Raw genomic sequence first — 22,122 nt, 5'->3', positions numbered from 1 at the left:
CTCTCTTGGCGTTCCTAAATTGTAGGTTTGGGGACTTAAAAACAAACATGCTTGAAATGGTTCCTCGTAACTCAATATGAATTCTCAAAATGCTCCTTTGTATTCTCATTAGGAACTCTCAATGCTTTCCGTGAATGCTTTTTCTTGCACTTCTGTGCTGAACATATTGTACGTTTAAACATTTCCTTTAGTGCCCAAGATGTTACGCTGCAACCACAGCTATGTGCATGCAGCACTTAAGTTTATGATGCAATTTATGTGTTTATTGTGCACGAATAGACTCAAGCTTTACCTTTAAATACAAATTTGTGAATATACCACATTTACTTAATGTCCTTAAGATGGCTCACTATTTGTTACTATTTTAGTTAGTATTATAGATTGCACTGACATATGAACTTGTAATTTTCTGATTTTTGGAATGGGTGGTTTTGCATTGTGTTTATCTTTGCAACAAGAGAAAATAAATAATGTTTTTGAACGGAATTATGTATTAGTCTGTCTTTTTGGCTTGTTTGAATAATGCGTATCCTTATTTGCCCCTTTTGGCACATGCTGTTGCTTCTGTTTAGCAGAAACTGCACTGTTTTCCTTCATTACTTTTGCAATTTATGTGCGATCAGGTTGTCCGGTATATGTTCGGCTCCATTCTCGACAGAAATGAACTGAGACACCACAAAGACGCCTTGTGCTTTAAAAGAAGACTACCTCTTTTTTGTTTGTGTGTCTGGGGTGGGGCGGGGTTATAATGGAAGCATTCCTATGTCAATGTTAATTTTTTGAGACAATATGTTCTTCATTACTCATTAGGAAATCTCTCTCTTCGCAGCTTTCAAGCTTCTATGAACCCCCAATCTATGTGCTTTGTTTTATAACCCGTTCTGACTTTTTATGGTGAGTGAAACCAATAGTTGCCCTCGATTGGACGACGACAGGCTGTTTGAAGGGTGCAGATACTTACCATTGGTGGGGTTGGACTTGCTTTCAGGCTGGATTTTGGACAGCATGACCACTCCTGCTGGCATTTCTTCAGATCAGCGTTGGAGCCAAGATGTCCTCATAGACAAACAGGCGACTGAAGATTCTAAGACTCCGGAAGATGCCTAGCATCCCTTCCTGCATCTGTCCCGGTGGCCCCCCTTTAGACTACCTGATCTCTGAAGACCCTAAGCAGTGCTTCAGCCTTTGGACTAGAGGGACCAACTAGTCTTGAAGCATTCGCGCGGACCCAGCTTTCTGAAGCGTCCCTGGACCACCCAGTAGACTGACCAGTTCTCTCGTTGGCTACCTAGCCAGAAGCATCGCTGTCCTGCAGTTACACCTGGAACTTTGGTGGTTGCCAGCTTGTAGTGTGAAACTGCATCCTTTTAATTAGCCTAAGACCTCCATTTTGTTGACAGACTCCATTTAATGTCTCCTATTTTCTCTCAAACTAAATATGTTCACAGCATTAGAATGCTGTGGTGCATGTAAAATGCTTGGCTGAGAGTTTGTTCAGCCTTGGACCTTTAAAAGCCAGGTCCAAGTGAGATAGGAGATAATGTATCCCTTCCCAGTCTGTCTCTGCTAATTGCTTGGGTTTCAAGATGTATGTGCCAATCAATAACGCAGGAGACCTTCTGTGCATACCAGGAAAGGGGTATCCTAAATAAAGTACAGATGCACAGTGACCTTTGGTCGGACAAACATACATTAGATGGGTGAGAACATGTCCTGGCGTTGGGAACAGCCTGAACTCTGAGAAGGTTAGAGTATGCAATTACAATACTGATGAGTAATGTATGTTTGTGCATGTTTTCGGAGACAATTCTATACGTTGCAGAAAACCATAACCTGTCTGGGAAAGGACAACCACAGCAAGTCAAAGTGTATAAAAGATGAAGAGATCTTGTAGCAAATGGCTCACTTCACTATGACTGTATTTTGTTGTAGATGAACTCGAGTCCACTTGAAGCGAATAAACTTGCTAATATTTTACCTGTGACTGTTGGTCTTATCTTGTTTGCAGTTACCAGATTTTGGACTAACAGTGGTACAAGTTGTCTACCCTGCAAATTTCAGCATCCCAGCTGTTAGGGAGAATTCTCATCCTTGGCTGATTTCCCTCACCTAGTGAGTCCCCCAGCAGCTTTGCTGGACTTCTGGAGTTTATTTTTTTCCCACTTGGTAAGAGAGCTTTTCCCCCCTCTTACCTGTGTTTTGCTATGTGTTTCCACCTGTTTTTGAGATTGTGGACTCTGAAGTATACCACTTCAGTAGCCCTCTTCTTTTTGTGCGTCACACAGCACCTTCAGTGCCGTGGCACAGGGTTGTCTTTGAGACTGCCCTCGACTCCATTTCTGAGGCAACTACCGTCCCCCAGATAAGGGTAGTTACCATTAACTACCATTAACTTTACTTAGTCAATCTACCACAGATCCAGTACACCCCATCTTCCATGTAGTACTGGAAAGGGTTAATTCGTATCCCTTTCTATCTGTACCTCCTAGAGCATTGTTTTGCTCTTTTAACATTTAGACTTGGCTGGTGCCAGTGGTATCTACCCTAACTTTTCTACCGCGGTTATATTAGATAAACGTGGTACTGTTCTTGGCTATTATATTAGCCTCGAACCTAAACCCGCTTGACCAAATCGTCTTTCTTTTGGCTCCGGTTGGGTTTATTCGCCATTTCGTTGTGTTAAAGTCCTTCTTGTGTTTTACTTTGCGCGGCAAACTAGGTTCGCCTTCTTTGTTCATTGTCTTTTGGCAGGCTTCTGCTCAGAAGCCCTCCTCAAGGCGCCTGGGTGTCTAGGTGGGCTGAATGTGAGGAGGGGTGTAGTCACCCCCTGCACGGGGTATCCTAGGAAACCCAAGTCGCACTTTGTCATGATTGGCCAGGGTAGTTGTCCGGGCTGGACAACCCCCCTGCTGGGTGATTGACAGCCAGGCTGTGTGAATGGGGGGTTTTCGCATAAAAGGCAGGTCTCTTGGGCTAGAAGTCAGAAAGTTGCCACTGGAACTACAAGGAACCGAAGAGAAGGGGAGAGAACGACGGCTGCTGCAACTACCCCGTCCCGGTGAAGCCCTGCTGCAGTCCTGAGCTATCTTCCCTTCAGCGTCTCAGAGAAGATCCAGTCCGGAGTCTTCTTCCCTTGAGCTTGGTGGGGATAACCAGCTCATCTTCCACAGCCAGAGGATCCTCTTCCTTGGTTGAAATCGCTGCACGCTGCTGCAGTGGTCCGGATAGCCACCTGAAGAGCCTCTCCTGTTTTTAAGGAGCGCAACTTTTATTCCTCGTCGCTGCTGCCGGCTTCATCCCTGTGTGGTGCAGACCCCTTTCAGACGTCGTCCTTCACAATGAAGCTCCAGGAATCATGGGTCTGCGGGAAACCAACAGGAACAACTGCCAGGGCACCAGCTGCACCATTGGTACAAGGTACTGTGTTCTACTTGAGGAAACTGGGTGAATCCCTTTTCTTCATTTCCAAGGCTTGCCCTCGTCTTCCCTCCTTCTTATAACTTTTGCTTCCCAACATTGACAATATCGAAGTACTTTTGGCTACATTGAATCGTGAACTCTCTGACTGTGTGATCTTTGGCAACAGGCCCCGGTGTCTTTCGACCCTGCCTCTGGCCCTTTGACTTTTGAACTCCTGTCCGAGTGTTTCTTGATTCTGCCTGCCTAACCAAAATATTGCCTGTGATTTTTGCCTCCAACTCCCTCTGGGTATCTCAGGTGCTAAGTGTGTTTTTGCCCCGGTAGCATTTCATGTCACGGATACGCATTTATTTAGTACACCGAACTGTCAAAAAGTGATCGCAATCGTAATCACTGTAACGTGTTTTGTTTGTAACACCGGTTCGTTCAACACAGTGTACTTAAATTGAGACTTACTGTACAAAGTGAATTGGTTAGTTTTAGTATATTTAACATATGGTTTTTATTTGAGTTTAATAGAAGTTTTGTGTTTCTAACAACTGGTTTAAAAATAAATGTACTTGTATTTTTTACCTGAACCCTTGAGTCAGCGTTTGCTTGAGTCACAGTAATTGTGGTCCCTTTGTGTAATCTCTGCTACTGCTCATATACTCTTGAGATAAGCCTGGCTGCTCCGCCACTGCTACCACTTTGATTTAGTAGTACAGGCTTGTACCAAAGATAAAACTTGTATTGCCACCTGTAGTCTTAATTGTGTGTAGTGGTCCCTAAGAGCACTGCACGGGATTCTGCCCAACACCAGCCTCAAGGGATCCTTTCCTAGACAAGCGTCAACCGTGACTCGATGGACACGGGCTCTCTGTGTGCAGTGGCCGCCGCTGGAACTCACCTTCCCTATCCTGTGAAGTGTTCTGAAGAGGCCTACATCAGTGAATCTTGCATTTCTTAATCGCCAGCGGTTGCATCTGGACCAGACCAGAAGAATCCTCACACCTGCAGTTCCTGGGCACCTCTCACCATAACCAACAGCAGGAAATCCAACCTCCAGCAATCCCCAGTCGACCCATCAAGCCATCCGGGAAGAGTCAGGGGGGGGGGGGGGAGGGGAGTAAACACCAAGCATATGTCACCCCCCCCTGACCTCCATTGGACGACATTGGGAACCAGTCCCTGTCTATCCTACTCTTCCATTCCAATGTTTTTTTGTCAAACCTGGGTGGTATTTTCTGAAAGATAAGAACACAACTTACTTACCTAGTAACCTTGCTGAATATCTTCTTTTAACACACCAACACAAGTAAAATTACGACTTACCTATAGGGACTACATTCTGGAGAGAAGCATATCTCCTGTGACTTTTGGGAACAGGGCTCCATTCTTCTTAGACATTGGACTGCTGAAGTCGTTTGGGAAATTCACTTGCAACGTGGCTTCATCTTTAATGCATTTGTTTACCTTCCCCCTGTGTGAAGTCATTCAAATGCATTTTAAGAACCTATGGTGAATATATGTTTATTATTGAGTATTGTGCGATAATCTCACCTGCTAGTTTCATTTTTTAGTGTAAAGGCCTAGAATAAATATTTGCATTTTTATACATACCTGTCTAAATTCAATTATTGTGTATTATATTGTGTGGACTCATTGAGGTCCCCTGAAGCTACTCACACCCTCCTAAGAATAGGCTATACTGAAACACTTGCGTAGGTGCGCGATATAAATAAAACATCATCATATCTCCATGTTTACCTTAAATGGGCTTTGGTTAACCTCTCGGAGTTCCCTGCTCACTAGAACTAGGGTGGCCTCCTAAAATCTGTCCATCTCTGAAGGAGCGAAGCAGTACTTGCTGTAATTGACGTAGAATGCCAGAGAGGACAAACATCACATACTCGTTCGTGTGGAATGCATAACCTGAGGAAGGGAAGGCGCTCTGTCCAACCAATTGTCGAGGTATTGGTATATGTGGATACCCACCCCAAAGGTGGGCTACCATAGCGGCCAGGCACTTGATGAAAACCCTTGGGTCAGACTTAAGGCTGAAGAGTAGTACCTTGAACTAATAGGGCAGGCCTGCGACTGAACCGCAGAACTTCCTGTGATGCCAATGGATTGGAACGTGGAAGTCTGTGTAGTCCAAGTCCAGTGAAGACAGGACTTCTCCAGTGTAACTATCCTGAAAGTGTCAGAGGTAGCCAGTGATTTTACCGAATAAAAACTAAAGAATTAATTTTTAACAAATACTAAATACATAGGTTATATGATATGGCATTTATAACACGCCTATACATAAGTGTTTCAAGGCGTGACGAGGCAAGGGAGGGGGAACATAGGGGAGAGACAACGATCTTACTAGGCCAGGTGTCATTCAGATTGTGCATGGGAAGGGGAAAAGTGTGAGGGGCGAGGGAAAGTGCAGTACATGGGATACTAGAATAAAGAAAACGGCCGCCTGGTGGCAAGTGCAAGGTAAGTTCAAACACAAGTGCTGGTAGGGGGACTGTAGGGATACAGAAAAAATAGTCCACAGGTGCGGGGGTTGCAGGGAGGCAGTGCAGGTGTGCAACTGGAGGGGCCTGGGCCCGAAATCAGAAGGGTGGCCAGGTAACCAGTGCAGTTTCAGCCAGGAATTCAGCAGGGGAGGGGCGAGAGAAAGCAGAAGCAAAGAGGAAGGTTTTAAGGTGCTTCCGGAACCAGAGATGGTTCTCCTCTAGTTTCAGGGAGGCAGGGAGGCTGTTCCAGAGAAAGGCCCCAGCCGAAGAGAGAGAGATCTACCACCAACTGGTTCCTTGGAGAGCAACTGACCCTGAGGGAATTGGAGGCGGGTGAGCGAAGAGCTCGAGAAGGAAGATATTTAGGAAGAGAGTTGAAGGTATTGAGGCCCAAGGCGGCCTTGTGGACAATGCAGAGGGTCTTGAACTAAATATGTGGGGTAAGGGGTTACATCTTGTGGGGAGGGGGCTAGGATGGGGTTTAAACATGGGGAAACAGAGCCCTTGGGGGGGACCCACCCCCCAATAAAATGATTAATTCTTTTTTGATGAATTAAAATCATACAGAACCACCAACAGATTCATTTGTTCAATAGACTAAGGTCCAGAATTGGCCTCCAACTGCTCGTACCAGGAAATACCTGGAATAGACGCCATGTCCCTTCTGAGCATGAAGGAGGAGCTATATAGTTCCTTTGCATTGAAGTGTAGAAAGATGTGGATCCACCTTCTTAGATGGAAGGGCTGTTGGCTTTGAAATTGCAGGGTGTGTACTTGCTGGATTAAGGAGAAGTGTGGGGGGGGGGGGGCGGAACAGGGCTTGCCGACTGGTCAGGCTAGCCTACACATCATTGCTGGTTACCTCTGTAGGACTGGGACTTGTTCTTTAGGTTTTTCAGGAGGATACGTGTTGGATAGATAAGACTGATCGATAAGACCATCTACAGTTATTAGGAAATCATTTATTTTCCCTCCATAGGTTGCTATGGGGGGGCCCCTCAGTCTTTTCTGCTTATTCTTTTAACTGGGATAGCTGGAGCACAAGGAGTATGTGGTGGATGCAGCAGAGGCTGCGCAGGCAGTAATCATGAAAGGACTTTTTCCCGCTTGTCATCTGAAGACACCATTCCAGGCCCTAGAAATGCATGTCTAAGACATGTTCCAGGATGTCAGGGTGCACCTGAGAAGTGCCAGGTGGAACATAAGACGGTGATTTCAAATGGAGCATGATGGTCAAGAAACTCCCTAAAATGGCTACATACGGTTAGCTGTTAACACTGAGGAGTAACAGAAGTATCTGTTTTAGAACCTGCTCCATAACTGGAAAAGGCAGAATTTGGGCGAGACTACCAACAGGCCTTTACCCTCCAGTTTGAAGGTCACCCACAAGAACCTCCATTTTGTAATGAAGACCATTAGCTTCAGACATAGAGGCACCCAAAACGATAGATTTCTTTAGTTTGGGTGATGGCGAGTGACTCAATGGTGCTTTCATCTTCCCAAAATTGCGTTAAATGAAGAAAGTAAAAGATATATATATATATTGCCTCCCAATGGGCCCACTTACATAGGGCCCCCAAAGATATTCAGGGGAGTAAAGTGCAAGTACGCCAGTGTTAAAGTGCCAAGGTAACAAAAGTAACAAGTCCAAAGGAGATGCCAAGTGCTTATCAGGCATTAAACTCTTTGCCCAGCTATATCAAGTCCAACAAATGCTGTAAGCACTGGGAGGCAATGCTTGGTTGGCTTACGCGGCTACCATAGTCCACTCCCTGCCTCTAGGCCCAATAAATATGAAAGAACTCAGTAGCAAATGTCCAGTAGATGGGTCAAGGGACCAAAAAAGCATCAGGGTTCCTAAGTTTCCAATCCACTAATCCTATGTAGCATCAAAATTACACTCCTATAGGTTCTAAAAAGGGTATAAAAAATGATATAAAAGAGCTAATGGCTATAGGGGACAAGGAAGTGACCAAGAAGAAGTTGTTGGAGAGGAGATCATATTTGGTTGAACACTTTAAGGGCTAGAATTCAGTTTCAACTACATTTATAAAACATACCTTTTAAGTGCAAGATTTATGAAATTAAGTTTTGTAATTAGGATATATTACATGTAGGTTTCAAACATACCCTACTTCAAACACTTTAAATTCAAATAATGATTCATGCCAGACTCCTCTAGCTTCTAAGTGCTGGACCAGGTGTCAAACCCATGTTACCCTCCCTCCATGTTGACTGTGCCACTATGAGGGTGTGATAGAGACAATATGCCACCTACTTGTTCCATGACAAGCATTAAATGATAGTAGGCACACACTTTTGGGTAAGCAAGAGGCTAGAGCATTATGTGGTGAAGATTTGTGGTATGCCTCTGTCTTGCAGTGGAAGATGTTAAAACGGTATAGCGATCCTGCATTGTTGAAGGATGGTAGAATTTTGAGATCCCTGTTACAATATTTTGGAAAAATTAGTTTAAGATTTCTCTGTTGCGATTTTATGAATAATGCAATAAATGTACTCTTTTATGCACTGTCTAATATGCAAATAAAGAAGAGGCGAAGAGAGGCAGTCAAAGCAGTGCCTCTGGTGGATGCAGTCTATTTTCCCTGTTTATGCAGTGAAGGTGGCGCTGTGGAATCAAAACCTTGTTGGAACAGCAGAGAATCAGTCAAAGCAGTACGAGCAGCCCGGGTGGCTCTGTGGCTGTGTCGGGGATTTACACCTTTAAGCTCGGACACTAGACTGCCTCTCATATCACAATCGCGAGGAGCGGAAGGTAAGTGCGACTATCTTTAAAAGTGGGGTGCCCCAATAGCGTTCTCACAGCAAAGCAACAAACAATCTTCTGCTCCACCCGTTTTCCACTTCGCTGCCAAACATTGGGTGACCACTGTGTACTCGCCATTATACATAGGCGATACTCAAAAAAAGTCCTTGAATGCTTTTCGGGTGGTTACTGCGGCCCATTCGAGCCTTTGAGCCGTCATGCCATTATCCCTTTTCATCGGAGCCTGCCGGCTGGATTATGCTTTCAAGTTGTTTTGGGTAATCTCAGCCAGCAGATCAAACGAGCATGGCAGATTTCTCTGATTACCTTAGACTGTCGAAACTTTATGGTGCGCTCACTCTTTGGGCAGTGACTGCGGGTACAAGATACCTTTTGAGCTGCCCCTCATTAGGCCCCTTTCAATCAGTGATTGTGGGTCTTATGCGCCTTTGAGCTGATTTTAGATAATAATCTGACATAAGACTAAAGAGCGTTTTTTCTTTTTTATTTCCTTCACTTTTTGCCTCTTTCTCTGATTGCAAAACAATGTCACATCTCCAATTTAAGGAGTGGCTCACTGGATGATGACCCGAGGGCCCCAGAATTAGATGGTGCTGTTTCAACAAATATAACCATGAAACATCCTGCAAAGTTTTGGGCAAAATTACTAAAATCACTCTCCCAGAACAGCAGCCTGATGTCATTGTCCCCCATTGGTACAACAACTCTGAATATTGGCACTCATTTTGCTATTCTAACTGTGAATATCTTGTTGGCCCAGGTGAAGGGCCTGGAATATACTTGAAAAAAACCAGCTCTCCCCCCCCCCTCACACCGCATCCCCAGAAGGAAACAATGTAGCGTGGGAAACGCAGAGCAGCTAATGTTGCAGGATCTCATCACTCAGCTTGACTTTAGGGGCCCATTCATGGATAGTAATGTCGGCCTCGCAAACTCAGCTGGTACAATAGCAATTAATCTACCTGCATCTCAATCAATATTAACACAGGGAGCCGTATTGAGCCCAACACTAAGGCAGTCAGAATTACATGAGGGAGAATCTGCCTGTTACAATAAGGGCTTTATTAGCCCTGCTCAGGGAAAGACCACACCAGAGTTCCAGAAAGAGACTAGTGAGGCTACCTTATCAGCTTTGAGGTTTGTGCTTAACTCGCTAGTCAATGTATTCAAATTACTACGGGGTGATGCGCAGAGTCATTCAGGGCTCCTTCTCGAACTTACGCGAGAGTTTAGCAAGTGCAAAACCTCACTAGTAGGTCTGAAATCAGCAGTAAAATTATCCTTAGGAGATCCTATTGCTGAATTAAATAAAGAAATCAAATTACAGACCGCAGCAATTGAAGATCTACAGGGAAAATGGGAAAAGGCCCAGGCTTCATCAGATGCCTTGAGCACACAACATCCCTCCAGGAGGTTTGCCAAATGAGGCCCAGAAGGGAGGTAGCAAAGAGAAATGAAAATATAGTGAATGGGCTGGTTGACCTAAACGATACACCTCTATCAACTTATGAGTTCATTCACCTGGCACATTCGTGTGAAGACCTCATGGTGACAGAAGAAGGGGGACTTGACCTGGTCTTGGGGCCGACAGAGGGGGTTGTAGAGCAAAACACCAAATTGCCCAAAACTAAGGGTAAAACCAGGAAAAAGAAAAAGAGGAGAATGGCTGAAGAAGAAGCTAAAGGGTATCAACAAAATTCAAATCTAGAAAAAAAACTAAGAACGAGAAGATAAACACAAAGAGGAAGGGAGCTACTGCACAATTTGTTTAGGCCATCACTATTCCCTCACCAACCAGACAAGCAGTTAAGGTTTTGAGGTCCTCAAAAGGAACAGGCTGTCACTTATCTGAAAAGGAATCGGGTAACACAGCATTAGCTGATTGACCTATGCTTGGAGAGGAGGGCATGCACATGGGGAAGAGTGTATTTGGCCCAAATTCTGGCCAGGTAAAAAGCTTGGTGGGTGTCCAAACAATGACACCCCAAAGAAAATTAAGGGTGGAACGGATTCTTCTCTGTGGTTAAAAAAATAAATAAAAAATACATTTAAAAAAAAAAAATCAACTCCAAAAAACCTCACCACAACATCTGGTCTGAATACGAGACACTAGGTAATCTCAGCCATTGTGGCCAGAGACCCGAGTGCCAGGTCTATGGATGAATCAAGGATGAAGATAGGGAACACTGAATATCCATCCTGCTGTATCCCTGGTAAGGAATGCTCATACATGAGAAAGGATTCAGACTTATGTACGAGAGTAGACAAGTCCTCTCGAAGGGAAACAGCAGAAACGGAGGAAGAGAAGCATTCCAGTATCGCCAAAAATCAAAGCCCTATATATTCTAACGAAGAGGTGGCTGCTATAGATGGGGCGAACACTGCCATAAATAAATATTCAAAAGGACAGTGGTTCCGCCTCGCCTCTCGTTCCTTTGCAATTTCCAAAGTATGGGCTAAGAGAATAACTGGGAGGAATAAGTCCTACCCCTTGAACAGATCTGGTATCTTGGCTGAATTTAATTTCACAAGGTGGACAAGATACTTTTTTGCACCAGAAGTCATCGAATATGTCAGGTTTCCATAGTAATGTCCACATTATAGAAATGGGCCTGAAAACAAAGTTGGGGGCCAACGCAATCTTAACCTCAGCCCCTGCACTATGAAACCAAGGTATAGAGGTATCTGCAGAGCCCTTATACCATCAGGAAAGACCCACAGTGACTCCAGGAGATCGGGAATGCTCACCTGATCAGGGATGTAATCTAAATCCTAGAGGCCCCGTTTGTATAAATACAGAAGAAAAAAAAAGAATTGCAGATACAGAACCAGTTAAAAGGAACTACTTTTGGCCCCAAGAAATTCCATCTTTAACACCATTGAAGTGGTGAATAATGTGAAACCGGGGCTTTTAGCCGTAAAAGCCAGACTTAACAATCGGAGGAGCCTCATCTAGTATAGCAGTAATAGATGTTAAATGGAACCCCTCGTCTTCATTACTCCCAGTCTTTCTCGAACAACTGGCAGAGGTCCTCACGCTGATTAACACTATCCATGAAACAGAAAACATCATATTCACGGGGGACTTTCATTCCCAGTGTATCAGAACCCTTGACGTTGATGGTCAGCATAAAGATCCATCGAAGAATGGCAATCTATGGTCAAAGTTCCTGTCAGATTGGAATATGTTGATGGCCAATGGTAACATCAAGACAGACGTTCCCCCGCGCCAACATGGTTAGGGGTAAACAGGTGTCAACGATTGACTATTTCTATCGAAGGACCCATTAAATACCTGAACATTTTGGGATCAAGTGATCATATCATCTTAGAGGGCTATGTGTTGAATGAAATAATGCATCAAGTTAGATCTTATTACTCAGAGGTTAAAGTGAATAATGGGGGGAAAAGATTGTCAAAGTTTGCATGGGGTGGCCAGCGTTGAAATGAAGGTCTATGTTTGTTTACACTTGTATGTCTGTTGAGTTGGAATCATTATGTAATCCATCGTCTTTTGTTTTGTGTTTTTTGTGGGATATTCACCCCCATAGGCTTGTGGGTGAGTCTCCAAAGATAAATCATATGCACTCCTTTGATGATGAAACCTTCTAAAGAAAGAGAAATGAGGAGGGAAAAAAGAAGGATAACAAATAATTCTCAGAACCTAGAAGAGAATAGTGCCAAAATTAAATACATACGGCAAAGATACAGAAACTGGTCCAGGTCACAAAACTTTGTCTACAAAAAGGCAGAAGATATGTTGAGGGCAGTGAGGAAGGCAAACTCAAGGAATTTCTGGCCCATTACAAATACGACAGACAAGCCTCCGTTAAGCTCTCAAAGTAACATAATTCAAGAGTCGGAGTGGCAGAAACATTTCTCCTCCCTCTATGGCCAATTAGATTGTGGGGGGAGACTCCCTCTCGGAGAAGTCGATTAGTCCTTACATTTCAGCCAGGACACACAGAATCTGATTAAGACGTCTTCTGGATCCAGGGAGTCGGGGCCTAATGGACTGACAAATCAGATATTTAAAATCAGACATTCCCATGTGGTAATACATTTTGTATCTTCTATTCAGGGAGGTGATCAGGACAAGAACTATACTGAAGTCATGGCGGGAGGCTATTATGATTCCTATATACAAGAAGGGAGATTGGGCTGATCCAACAAACTATCGCCCAATCTCTCTCCTAGATGCAGATAGCAAGATTTTTGGAGGTTTGGTGCTGATGGAGCTGGAACTCTGGATCAAGAAGGCAGGCATCCTCTCAAAAAAATCAGATAGGCTTCCGAAGGGGTTTGTCAACACCACTAAATGGCCTATTAATTAGTATAGCATCAAGTAAGTCTTTCATAAAGGGTGGACAATCCATCTTTGGAGCATGGGTCAACCTGCCCCAGGCTTTTGACACAGTAAATATCGCTCATCTGTGGCAGAATGTAACGCTCACCTGACTCCCACAGAGGCGCTGGCCTGGTTCGCGCTGCTGTGACCTCTTCTAAGGTGATGCGCAGGGTTCGGAAGAGGGACTGGACCGGGCCCCCAAATCTGGCTTGTCTGGCTCGCCGAAGTATCCTTCTTAGGGTCTGGAAGGACGAGCTCTCCATCCTGCTTCTGTTGCAGGGGCGCGTTGGTATCCAGTTACTTCACTGGATTTTCGGATTGGTGAGAACCAAACTTGCTTGGCTTCCAGGTAAATTGTTTTGATAAGAGGTTCCCCTTGTGTCCATGCATTAATGTACTAATGCTAGTGTCTTTTTCCCCATAGGGACCGGGGTACGGAATGCCGGGGAACAGGCACCGACCCGCGATGAGAAATCCTTGTAGAAATCAGGTAAGTCTTTAATGAGCGTTTTTTGGTAATGTCTTTTCATTCTCTCATTAACGCTGATGTCTCTTTTTCCCCTTAGGGGCCGGGGTCCGGAAATGCCAGGATGCGGCGCGGACACGAAATGAAGAGGGAATGAATCAACAGGTAAGTCTTAACATGGAGATTTAGGTTTCCTTATTCCCTTCTCTCCCTCACCTTTTGTTCTGGTCTTTTTCTCCCTAGGCGCTGGGGCGTGACTGCGAATCCGCATGATCGCTGCTGAACATGGAGGCGCCCTGTAAAGGTGAGTGGAATGCTGCACTGCAGTGATCGACGCGATGAGCTTTTAAATCGAAGTCTTCCTTTTCAGGATTGTCGGCGAGATGTCTCCGGGATGCGGTTTTAGCAGGTAAGGACTTTTCCTTCTTCTGTTCTCTTCTCTTCCTTTGCAGGTGATCCAGGATGCTGGCAGGAGTGGCAGAAGTCAGGATGCAGGAGCAGACACGGTGAGCGTCCAGCTGCTAGATGCAGAACGCCGCGAAGCACGTGTGGCTGTTCGGGTGGGGTTTAAATAGCCTTGGAAGAAGTTCCAGGTATGTATCCTTCCTCCAATCAGGTATGTATCCTTCCCCCGACCACGCCCGGATGGTAAATTAGTCCCACAGGTAAAGTAGTTCCTTTCAGGCCTCAAGGAGGCCGGGATCCTGCAGCATGGTCTGCATCAGGTAAGTGCACCCAAGCACTTCCATAATGACCTGGCGCCTATGGCGCCAGGACTGATATCTTTTATGGGCCTGGCGGCATAGGCGCCAGGACACTGTCCAAAGGGCCCCTATATGGGGTTGCTGGGTCCTTCCTTGGGGACTGGATGTCCGCTTTCGGGGACGCAGGGCTTGAACCGGCTCCCCGGTAGCGGGCATCATGACACAGAAGCTAAGATGCTGGGGGGTCTCCCAGCCTCCCTGCTGGCAATAATAGTAGAGCTACACACACGGTCCGACCTGAGGGTAAGGTTGGACAAGGGAGGGTAGGGGGGTTTTTGTAGAATCTCAATAGGCATCCAAACTGAACGCTGAGCGAGGGGTAAGGCAGAGGTGCATGATAGCCCCCTGCTTGTTTAGCCTCTATTTGGCCGTAAAATTGAGGTGGTGTGATCAGTGAATCTGAATCGGGTGGCCTATGCTGATGACAGTTCTGCTCAATCATACCCCGTTAGGACTCCAACGCTTGCTAGATGCATTGGGGGCTTATGCTCTGGCGAATGGTCTAAAGATGAATCCTTAAAAATCGAAAATTGTAAACTTTCACCTGGAGGTTGGCAGGGAAGGTAATGCCAGTCAGGTAGGAGATATTGTACTTGGGATTTAATCTGCCTTCTTTCCGATCACAGGAGTACGTAAATGTATCATGGATGGGAAACTAAACCAGATGGGATGTCAAATGAAGAAAATAAAATACGATCTAGAGACGCCATTGATAAAATTCTACACTGGAAAGGTCATTCCTGTCTTGCTGTATGATGCATACATATTCTCTTTTGTTTTTAAAAAAAGCTTTATTTTAATTTTCAAGTGAACACTATCAGCCAATATATTCATGAATATGATACAACTCGTTTGATTAGCCTGTTTTCTCCCCCCAAACCCTCCTTCCACCTCTACCTCCCCCCTTCCACTTACCAAACAAACTGACTCTGGTGGTAGATTTACATACAATTATTCATCTCTTTGCACTCTAGGGATCAGGCTTAGTCCTTCGCCTGTCTTACTATGGTTGCCCTTTCTTGTATCCAGTCTCGCCCCTTTTTAACTCAACACCGAAAAGTTACTGAGTATAGCGGGTTTGTGAATCTGTTGTTCTCTTTCAACTAAAAACTCATGAAATGGGAGCCATGTATTAACAAAACTTTGGTATTTGCCCATTGCCAGGGCACATACTTTTTCCATGGCCATGATGCCCCACATTCTGACCCATCATATTGGTAATATCGGTCCCTTTTCCGATTTCCAGTTACGGGCCACAGTGATACGTGCAGTGGTGAGCATATGGGTGATTAGTGTGGCCCTTGCACCGCTTGCATCATACAGACCCTCAGCCACTGCTCCCAACAGGACCACTTTTGGACACGTTGGTAGGTGCATCCCCAGTATCTCCAAAATGTGGCTCAGAATGTCCTTCCAAAACGTTTTAACCTTTGGGCAAGACCACCAGATATGACCCATGTTCCCCAGCTGGCCACACCCCCTCCAACATTCCTTTGAAATGTCCGGGTTCACCATATGCAGTCTCTGTGGGGTCATATACCATTGCATATATATCTTGTATGCCGACTCCGATCATAGAGCGCCGAGAACCTTTGTGCCCCCGCCCCCATATCTGCCCCCATTCTTCCTCTGTGATAGATACCCCTAGGTCCTGCTCCCATTTACACCAATGTATGACAATATATTCCCCTCCTCCGCCCCATCTAATGGGCAATACAGCCTCGAAATGCCTTTCATTGGAACCCTTTTCTTCATTGGCATTTCGAAGTCCACTGGGGCCCTAGTGGCTGCTTCTCTACAGTCTTTGATTGTGACCCAATGACTGATTTGCACATAGTGGAACCTATCTTGTTCAGGTAGGGAGAAATTAGTTTTACATTCCTCGAATTGTATACGGGCCCCTACCTGGAAGAAGTCTCTTAGAGTCAGGGTGGTCTGCCCCTCTGAATTTGCCCAAAAGCCGGGTACCCTCCCTCGGGGTGAAATCGTTACGACTCATCAGTGTAAAGGGGCCCCACCCTGGTTGGAGTTTTTCACCCGGAGCGCTTTGTCCCAGTAGCAGAGAGTGGTTCTTGTGGATTCTAACAGATGACCCCCTCCCCGCTTCTCTTGATTCAGCTTTCAAAAACCCCACGCTCCAATGTAATGTCAGTGGCCTGTTCTAACTCACACCACCCCCTTTCCGTACCATCTGAGGTCCAGTGTAGCATTGGTGCCAGTTGTGCTGCCGTGAGGTATTGGGAGATTTCTGGGACCCCCAACCACTCCCATTCCTGGACCTCTGAACAATATTCTCCTGGTCACTTGTGGCTTCCTGCCTCCCCAGATGAACTGGGATATCTCTTTCTGTAAGCGGGCAATCCCCTTGAAGGGAATATATATATGGGGAGAGCCTCCAGGAGACACAAATAAGGGCAGTAGTGTTATTTTGATGGCCGTGATTCTTGCAAACCAGGATAGCTCCAACATTTCCCACCTCTTTAGGTCCCCCCCCCTCCCGGAAGGTGCCCCAGGAGGCCCGGGACGTTGGCGGCAAAGATCCCTTTGTATATGGGAGTCCGTTTTACTCCCAGGTATTCTAGAGATCCCCGCTCCCACACCAGTGGGTAAGACTCCCGCCATTTTGCTACGTCCACCTTGTCCTCCATAATATTAGGTGCCTTGGATTTCGCAAAATTAATGTGGAAACCCGAGACCCCTGGAAGTCCCCCAGGAGGGCCAACAACTTCGGAAGAGTGCTCCCGGTATTTCTCAAGAACATCAGTACATCGTCTGCCTAGAATGCGATTTTGTGTTCCGTCGCTTTCACAACTACTCCCTTTATTGCTGGTTCTGCCCCAATTGCTCGTGCTTGGAGTGGACACCCTTGTCTGGTGCCCCTTCGGGTGGGTATAGAATCCAAACTTCACCCATTCACTTGCAGTTTCATGGATGGGGTTTTAAAATTGGCCAGGACCATCCGCATAAGGGTTTACCCACATCCTAATCTTTCTAGAGCAAGTTTAAGATCATTCAGCCCATGCTATCGAACGCTCTTGTAGCGTCTAATGCAAACATTGAGAATTTCTGTCCCTTTCTCCTGCCCCATTCCGACACATTTACTGCCCTAAGGGTGTTGTCTTGTGTGCGTCTACACATTATAAAACCTGCCTGGTCCGTATGGATAATTTTGGGTAGGATCGTCATTAACCTTAGGGAGATCTGTGTGTATAGTTTAGCATCCCCATTGAGTAGAGAAATGGGTCTGTAACTGGAACACAAGGTTGGATCTATTCCTGGCTTCAGTAGTATGGTCGTGGAGCGGCCCATGTCCCCCTGATATCTACCCGGTGTCTGTTGTATGGCTGAATACTCTGGTCAGAGGGCCCGTCAGTAGAGCCTGAAACTTTTTATAATATTCATTCCCGAACCCGTCATGTCCGGGGCTTTGTTCCTAGTCAGCTGCGCCATTGCCCTGCTGGTTTCCTCCTCAGTGAAGGGGGCTTCAAATAATGCTCTGCCTCCATCAACTTTGGCATCTTTAGACCCTCCAAAAATGCCTGTTGGTCTACTAGTACCTTTAATCCCTCCCCCCGCTATGGCCTTGGAATAGAAGTCGTGGATGATTTCCACCATTTTTTTGCCTCTTGCCTCTCCAGATTCCCTTCCCTATTCCTCAGTTGTGTGATGAAGTTCTTTGCTTGCTGCTTTCGGAGCTTCGATGCCAGAAACCTATTTGGCCGTGTCCCCTTTTACATAATCTATTTAGTTTGTATCAATAGTTGTATTGATCGGTCTGCCAGATGTGCTTCCAATTTGGCTCCAGCATTAATCTGAGCCCTCCAAGCCCTCTTGAACCCTGTGTCCTTTTGTCCACCCTCTGCTTCTTTGACCCCCCCCTTTTAAGATCTAACCTCACCTGCTTATTCCCCTTCATGTAAGCGGCTGTCTGAGCTATAAATTCTCCCCTTACGACGGCTTTGCTCACGTCCCAAACGTGTTTTCGGTCGGAATCAAGGGTCGGGAGCTCAGCGGAGCACCATCTGCTGGCATCTCGAGCTAGCCACACCCCCTTCGTTCCAATGTAGAATGGAGGGTATTATCAACATACAGATTGATTCTGGTACCATGGCCAAATTCCCTATATGAGGAGATTAACACAGATCTCCAGGCATGTAGAAATCCTTTAAGTAACTTTGGGAAGTTGACGGAGGAAATCCTAAGGTCATAAATGTACAAGAGATGATTTTGTGGATAATCCAATGCATAAGAAACAATTGGATTCAAACAATCTTTGAAATGCGCAGCCCGAAAATACACCAATCATTGTCAATGCAGGACAAGCCCCGGGGTTTAATAATGGGTTATCTGAAGAATTTTCCTAGTCCGACTGGCAGAGCTGATTTCCTAAGATTCTGCTTGAACATTCTACCTACCAGAGAGATCCTGTTTTATAGGCACAAAGACTTCTATTCTGACAATCTCTGTAAACGCATGTGTTGAGAGTCTGGGACATGTCCTGATTGACTGCAAAGGGAGGAAGGAAATGAGTGGGAAAAGGTTTATGAACATTTGCGGATAAGGAATGGTGGTTAGAATGGTGGTTATTCAGCATTCCTTTTGGGAATGCTGAATAAGCAGGATAAATCTGTATACAGTATTCTATTTCATTTTTCTTCCAATCGTTTGTCAAATTTGTCTCGTGTATAATTTGTTTGAAGTTTTTTTAGTTTTAAAAATTGTTTCTTTTGTAATAATGTAAAAAGTCAATTTTGTTGGCTGTAACATTAAATAAAAAATGTTTAATAAAGAAAATATTTCTCAACAAATCAAAGGAACCAATGCCCATTGTATATATGAAAACACAATACCACACATACTGAGGAACACACAGAGGTAGGTCTTGGCAATAAAAGTAAATTACTAGAAGCACTAAACCCAGGATTAGAATCAATGTGCTATCTACTAAAGGACATGTGAGAGATGGCACATCTTAAGAATTATAACAGGCCGTTGGCTCACACATGAATGGTTGACATGGTAAACGGCCATCTCTCTTCAGATCACAGGTTTTACCACTTGGACTCCTACCTATAAATTCAAGTTTTCCTCTCAACCCAAGACAATGGTCCGACCACCACATTTTATCTGTGGTGCAGGTCCAGAATCAGGAATGCTTTAATCAATGGAGCTGCTAATGATATTTTGTAATACCCTTCGCACCTAGCCACTCTGCCTCCATCCCTAATTGTTGGGAGCAGTGGTTAGATTTGCTAACACAGCCCCCCACCTGCCATGAAATGGTCTCCCCAGCACAGAAAATAGATTTCACCAAATACAGAACTTAAATACAGTAAGGAATAAGTGAGGTATGCAGTTTAATATTTGGAAATATACTATCCAAATGAATTAACCCATTCCTAGTTCCCACCCAGGTAGATCATCTGTAGATTACCAAGACAAAACACAGATTATAATGTGTCATATAACTACATAAAACACTGCTACACAACACTTATGGGAGGGGAACTTTAAAAAATCCATGTTTGGGATTAAACTCACAGTATCTTACCTTTGAGAGTACTTCTGGAGAAACCTCATCATCCGGAGACCATAATTTCCCATTCTTGTCACCATTAGACTGCAAAATGGTGAAAACAAAAAGCTAAATGTAAAAACTGCTAAAAGCAACCAGAAACAACTAATGCCATGGATTAAGGCAAGTGCTTTCTAAAACAAAGAAGATAAATATTAGCTCAAGATTACCAAAAGAAAAAAAATGTATAGTTACCCTGTCATTCATAAGAAGATCTTTCACTATGAAATTTGCAACAACAGACTTCATAGGGGAAGCAAACTGGTCTGGTGCCAACATAGAGATGTGACCCAAGGAGACTAATGGTGTCACAAGCTGCTCTGGAACATCAGCATTCAGGCTCCGACTCAAAGGCTAGAAAAAATTAACACATTTCACCATGGGAACAGTGAGTAGCATACCTCTGCTTGAACTTAGCTGTTTAGTTACTGTTACAACACTTAGAAATACACACAACCACTTGACACGGATGCTGAAAATCAAAACGTGAAAGATTGTAACCTGGGTCTGTTTGAGAGAGAAAATAGTCCCAGGAAAATAGCGAAACATAATGTGGCCCAAATTAACTCATCTGGGCTGCGTACTTGTTTCCAGCCACTCCCCCAGTCTTATGGGAAAACTCAGTCATGTCTTTTGATCACTTTCCTTTTAAAATAATGTATTACATTGTTTTCTTCAAAAGATGAGAATATAAGAACAGGTACTTGTAATAATTTTGCAAATTCATATATTTACATAAACTAACTTATCTACAATCAATTTAAAACAAAATGAACTACAAAAAAACAGTGCAAAGCACTATACAAATGTATCCCCAATGCATTGGATCATCCTAGTCTCTTACAAATAGGATCTTCGGTTACTTTTATATGTGCGTACAAACAAGCTGTTGGCAGCAGAATCTTATTTACTCTTTTTGCATTCTTTTTAGTGTGCACATTGGCGTTTACTGCACATGGCTACTAAACATGGCCAGTGCCCCCAAAAAAGCTGTGGCACAAAATTTTTTGCTTGTTCTTTGAGCATATTGTAGTTTGCCATTCTTCCTGCCTTCTCAGGTCCGGAAATACAATACAAGGCATTGCGCTTGCCCGGAAAAGCTACAGGAAGTGGGTGGGACTGTGTCCCGCTCCACATCTGTGGTGCCTGAGAGTCTCTGGCATGAATAAAACCCACAGTGGTCCCTAATTGGACCACTGCTGGCTGTTTGAATAGTGCAGATCCTTACCATCAGTGGGCTTGGACTTACTTCCATCCAGCATTTAGCATAATAAGAGAACTTCTGCAGGCATTTCTTATGGTCAGCGTTGGAGATAAGTATCCTGTGTAGATGAACAGCTCTTCTGTGGGCTACCTTTGTAGAATTGCAGCCGTTCTGCGTTCGTTGCTGGAACTTTGGTGATCGCCAGCTCCTGTACAAGTCTCCTTACTGCCAAGTTTCTGCTTCCCAGCATCAAGGGATCCTGCTCTAAAAAGGTCTTCTTCAAACGTGACTTGAAAGACACCTGCTGTCACCCATGTGTGGTAGCCGTCGCTAGAACACGCCTTGCACTGTCTGAGGTGTCCTGAAGTTTTCTGCATCAGTGCCCTCTGCATTTCTACTTCACAAAAGGTTGCACTCTGCTCCAGGAAAAAACCGGAAGAATCCTTAAACCCGCAGCTCCTGGGCTGCTTCTACTGGATCCAACGTTGGGAAAACCTACCACCAGTGACCCCCCACCCCCTCAGTCAACATACCTAGACATCTGGGAAGATCAGAGTTAGGGGGGTAAGTCACTGTAAAGCATTCACCTCCCCCTGTTCTCCTTAGAGTAACCTTGAGAATAAACTTTGATTAGTCCATTGCATCGCTTTTTGATCGTCGAACCATGTGAGAGGGTATTCCCAGATGTGGGTCCCTTGCTCACCGCACCATATGGAATCAATCTGTACCTCACTCAGGAGGCCCAACAAGGCTGAAGCATGTCTGGGGTTGCGTGTGTTTCTGTACAGAGAGGACCTGGCCTAGCAGTTCGAGTTGGGCTGCTATCATTGGTGGCAGTACCTGATTGATTTGCATATAGCTGGACCCCTTTTGTAATGGTGCAGACAGGCAAAAAAAAAAAAAAACGGTGGTTTGAAAGGTTGCCCAGAGCACAGCCAGTGGTTCAGATGTATTCAAAACCTTCCACCCATCACTTTTTTGGTTGATATTAGTACCTGCTTATTTAATTTCTGAATGTGTATTTTGTGGCCTATAATATAGTATTTTAATACTTACCCGTCTAAA

The 22,122-nt window shown here is 44.8% G+C and overlaps 1 protein-coding gene across 2 annotated transcripts in view; it reads right to left on the bottom strand.

The window, feature by feature from the left end:
- The window catches only part of PDS5A (PDS5 cohesin associated factor A), a 1,291,333-nt gene that overhangs the window by 623,064 nt on the left and 646,147 nt on the right, over window positions 1-22,122 (bottom strand). For both annotated transcript variants that reach the window (XM_069631774.1, XM_069631773.1), the window contains exons 21-22: window positions 20,049-20,207; window positions 19,830-19,898 (exon numbers count right to left, since the gene is read on the bottom strand). In XM_069631774.1, coding sequence (XP_069487875.1) covers window positions 19,830-19,898; window positions 20,049-20,207 — 228 coding nt within the window. The remainder of the gene's footprint in view (window positions 1-19,829; window positions 19,899-20,048; window positions 20,208-22,122) is intronic.

The sequence above is a fragment of the Ambystoma mexicanum genome, chromosome 6q (assembly GCF_040938575.1).
Source record: "Ambystoma mexicanum isolate Mex_15411 chromosome 6q, UKY_AmexF1_1, whole genome shotgun sequence".
Lineage (NCBI taxonomy): Eukaryota > Metazoa > Chordata > Amphibia > Caudata > Ambystomatidae > Ambystoma > Ambystoma mexicanum.
This window is presented reverse-complemented; position numbering and strand designations above follow the sequence as displayed.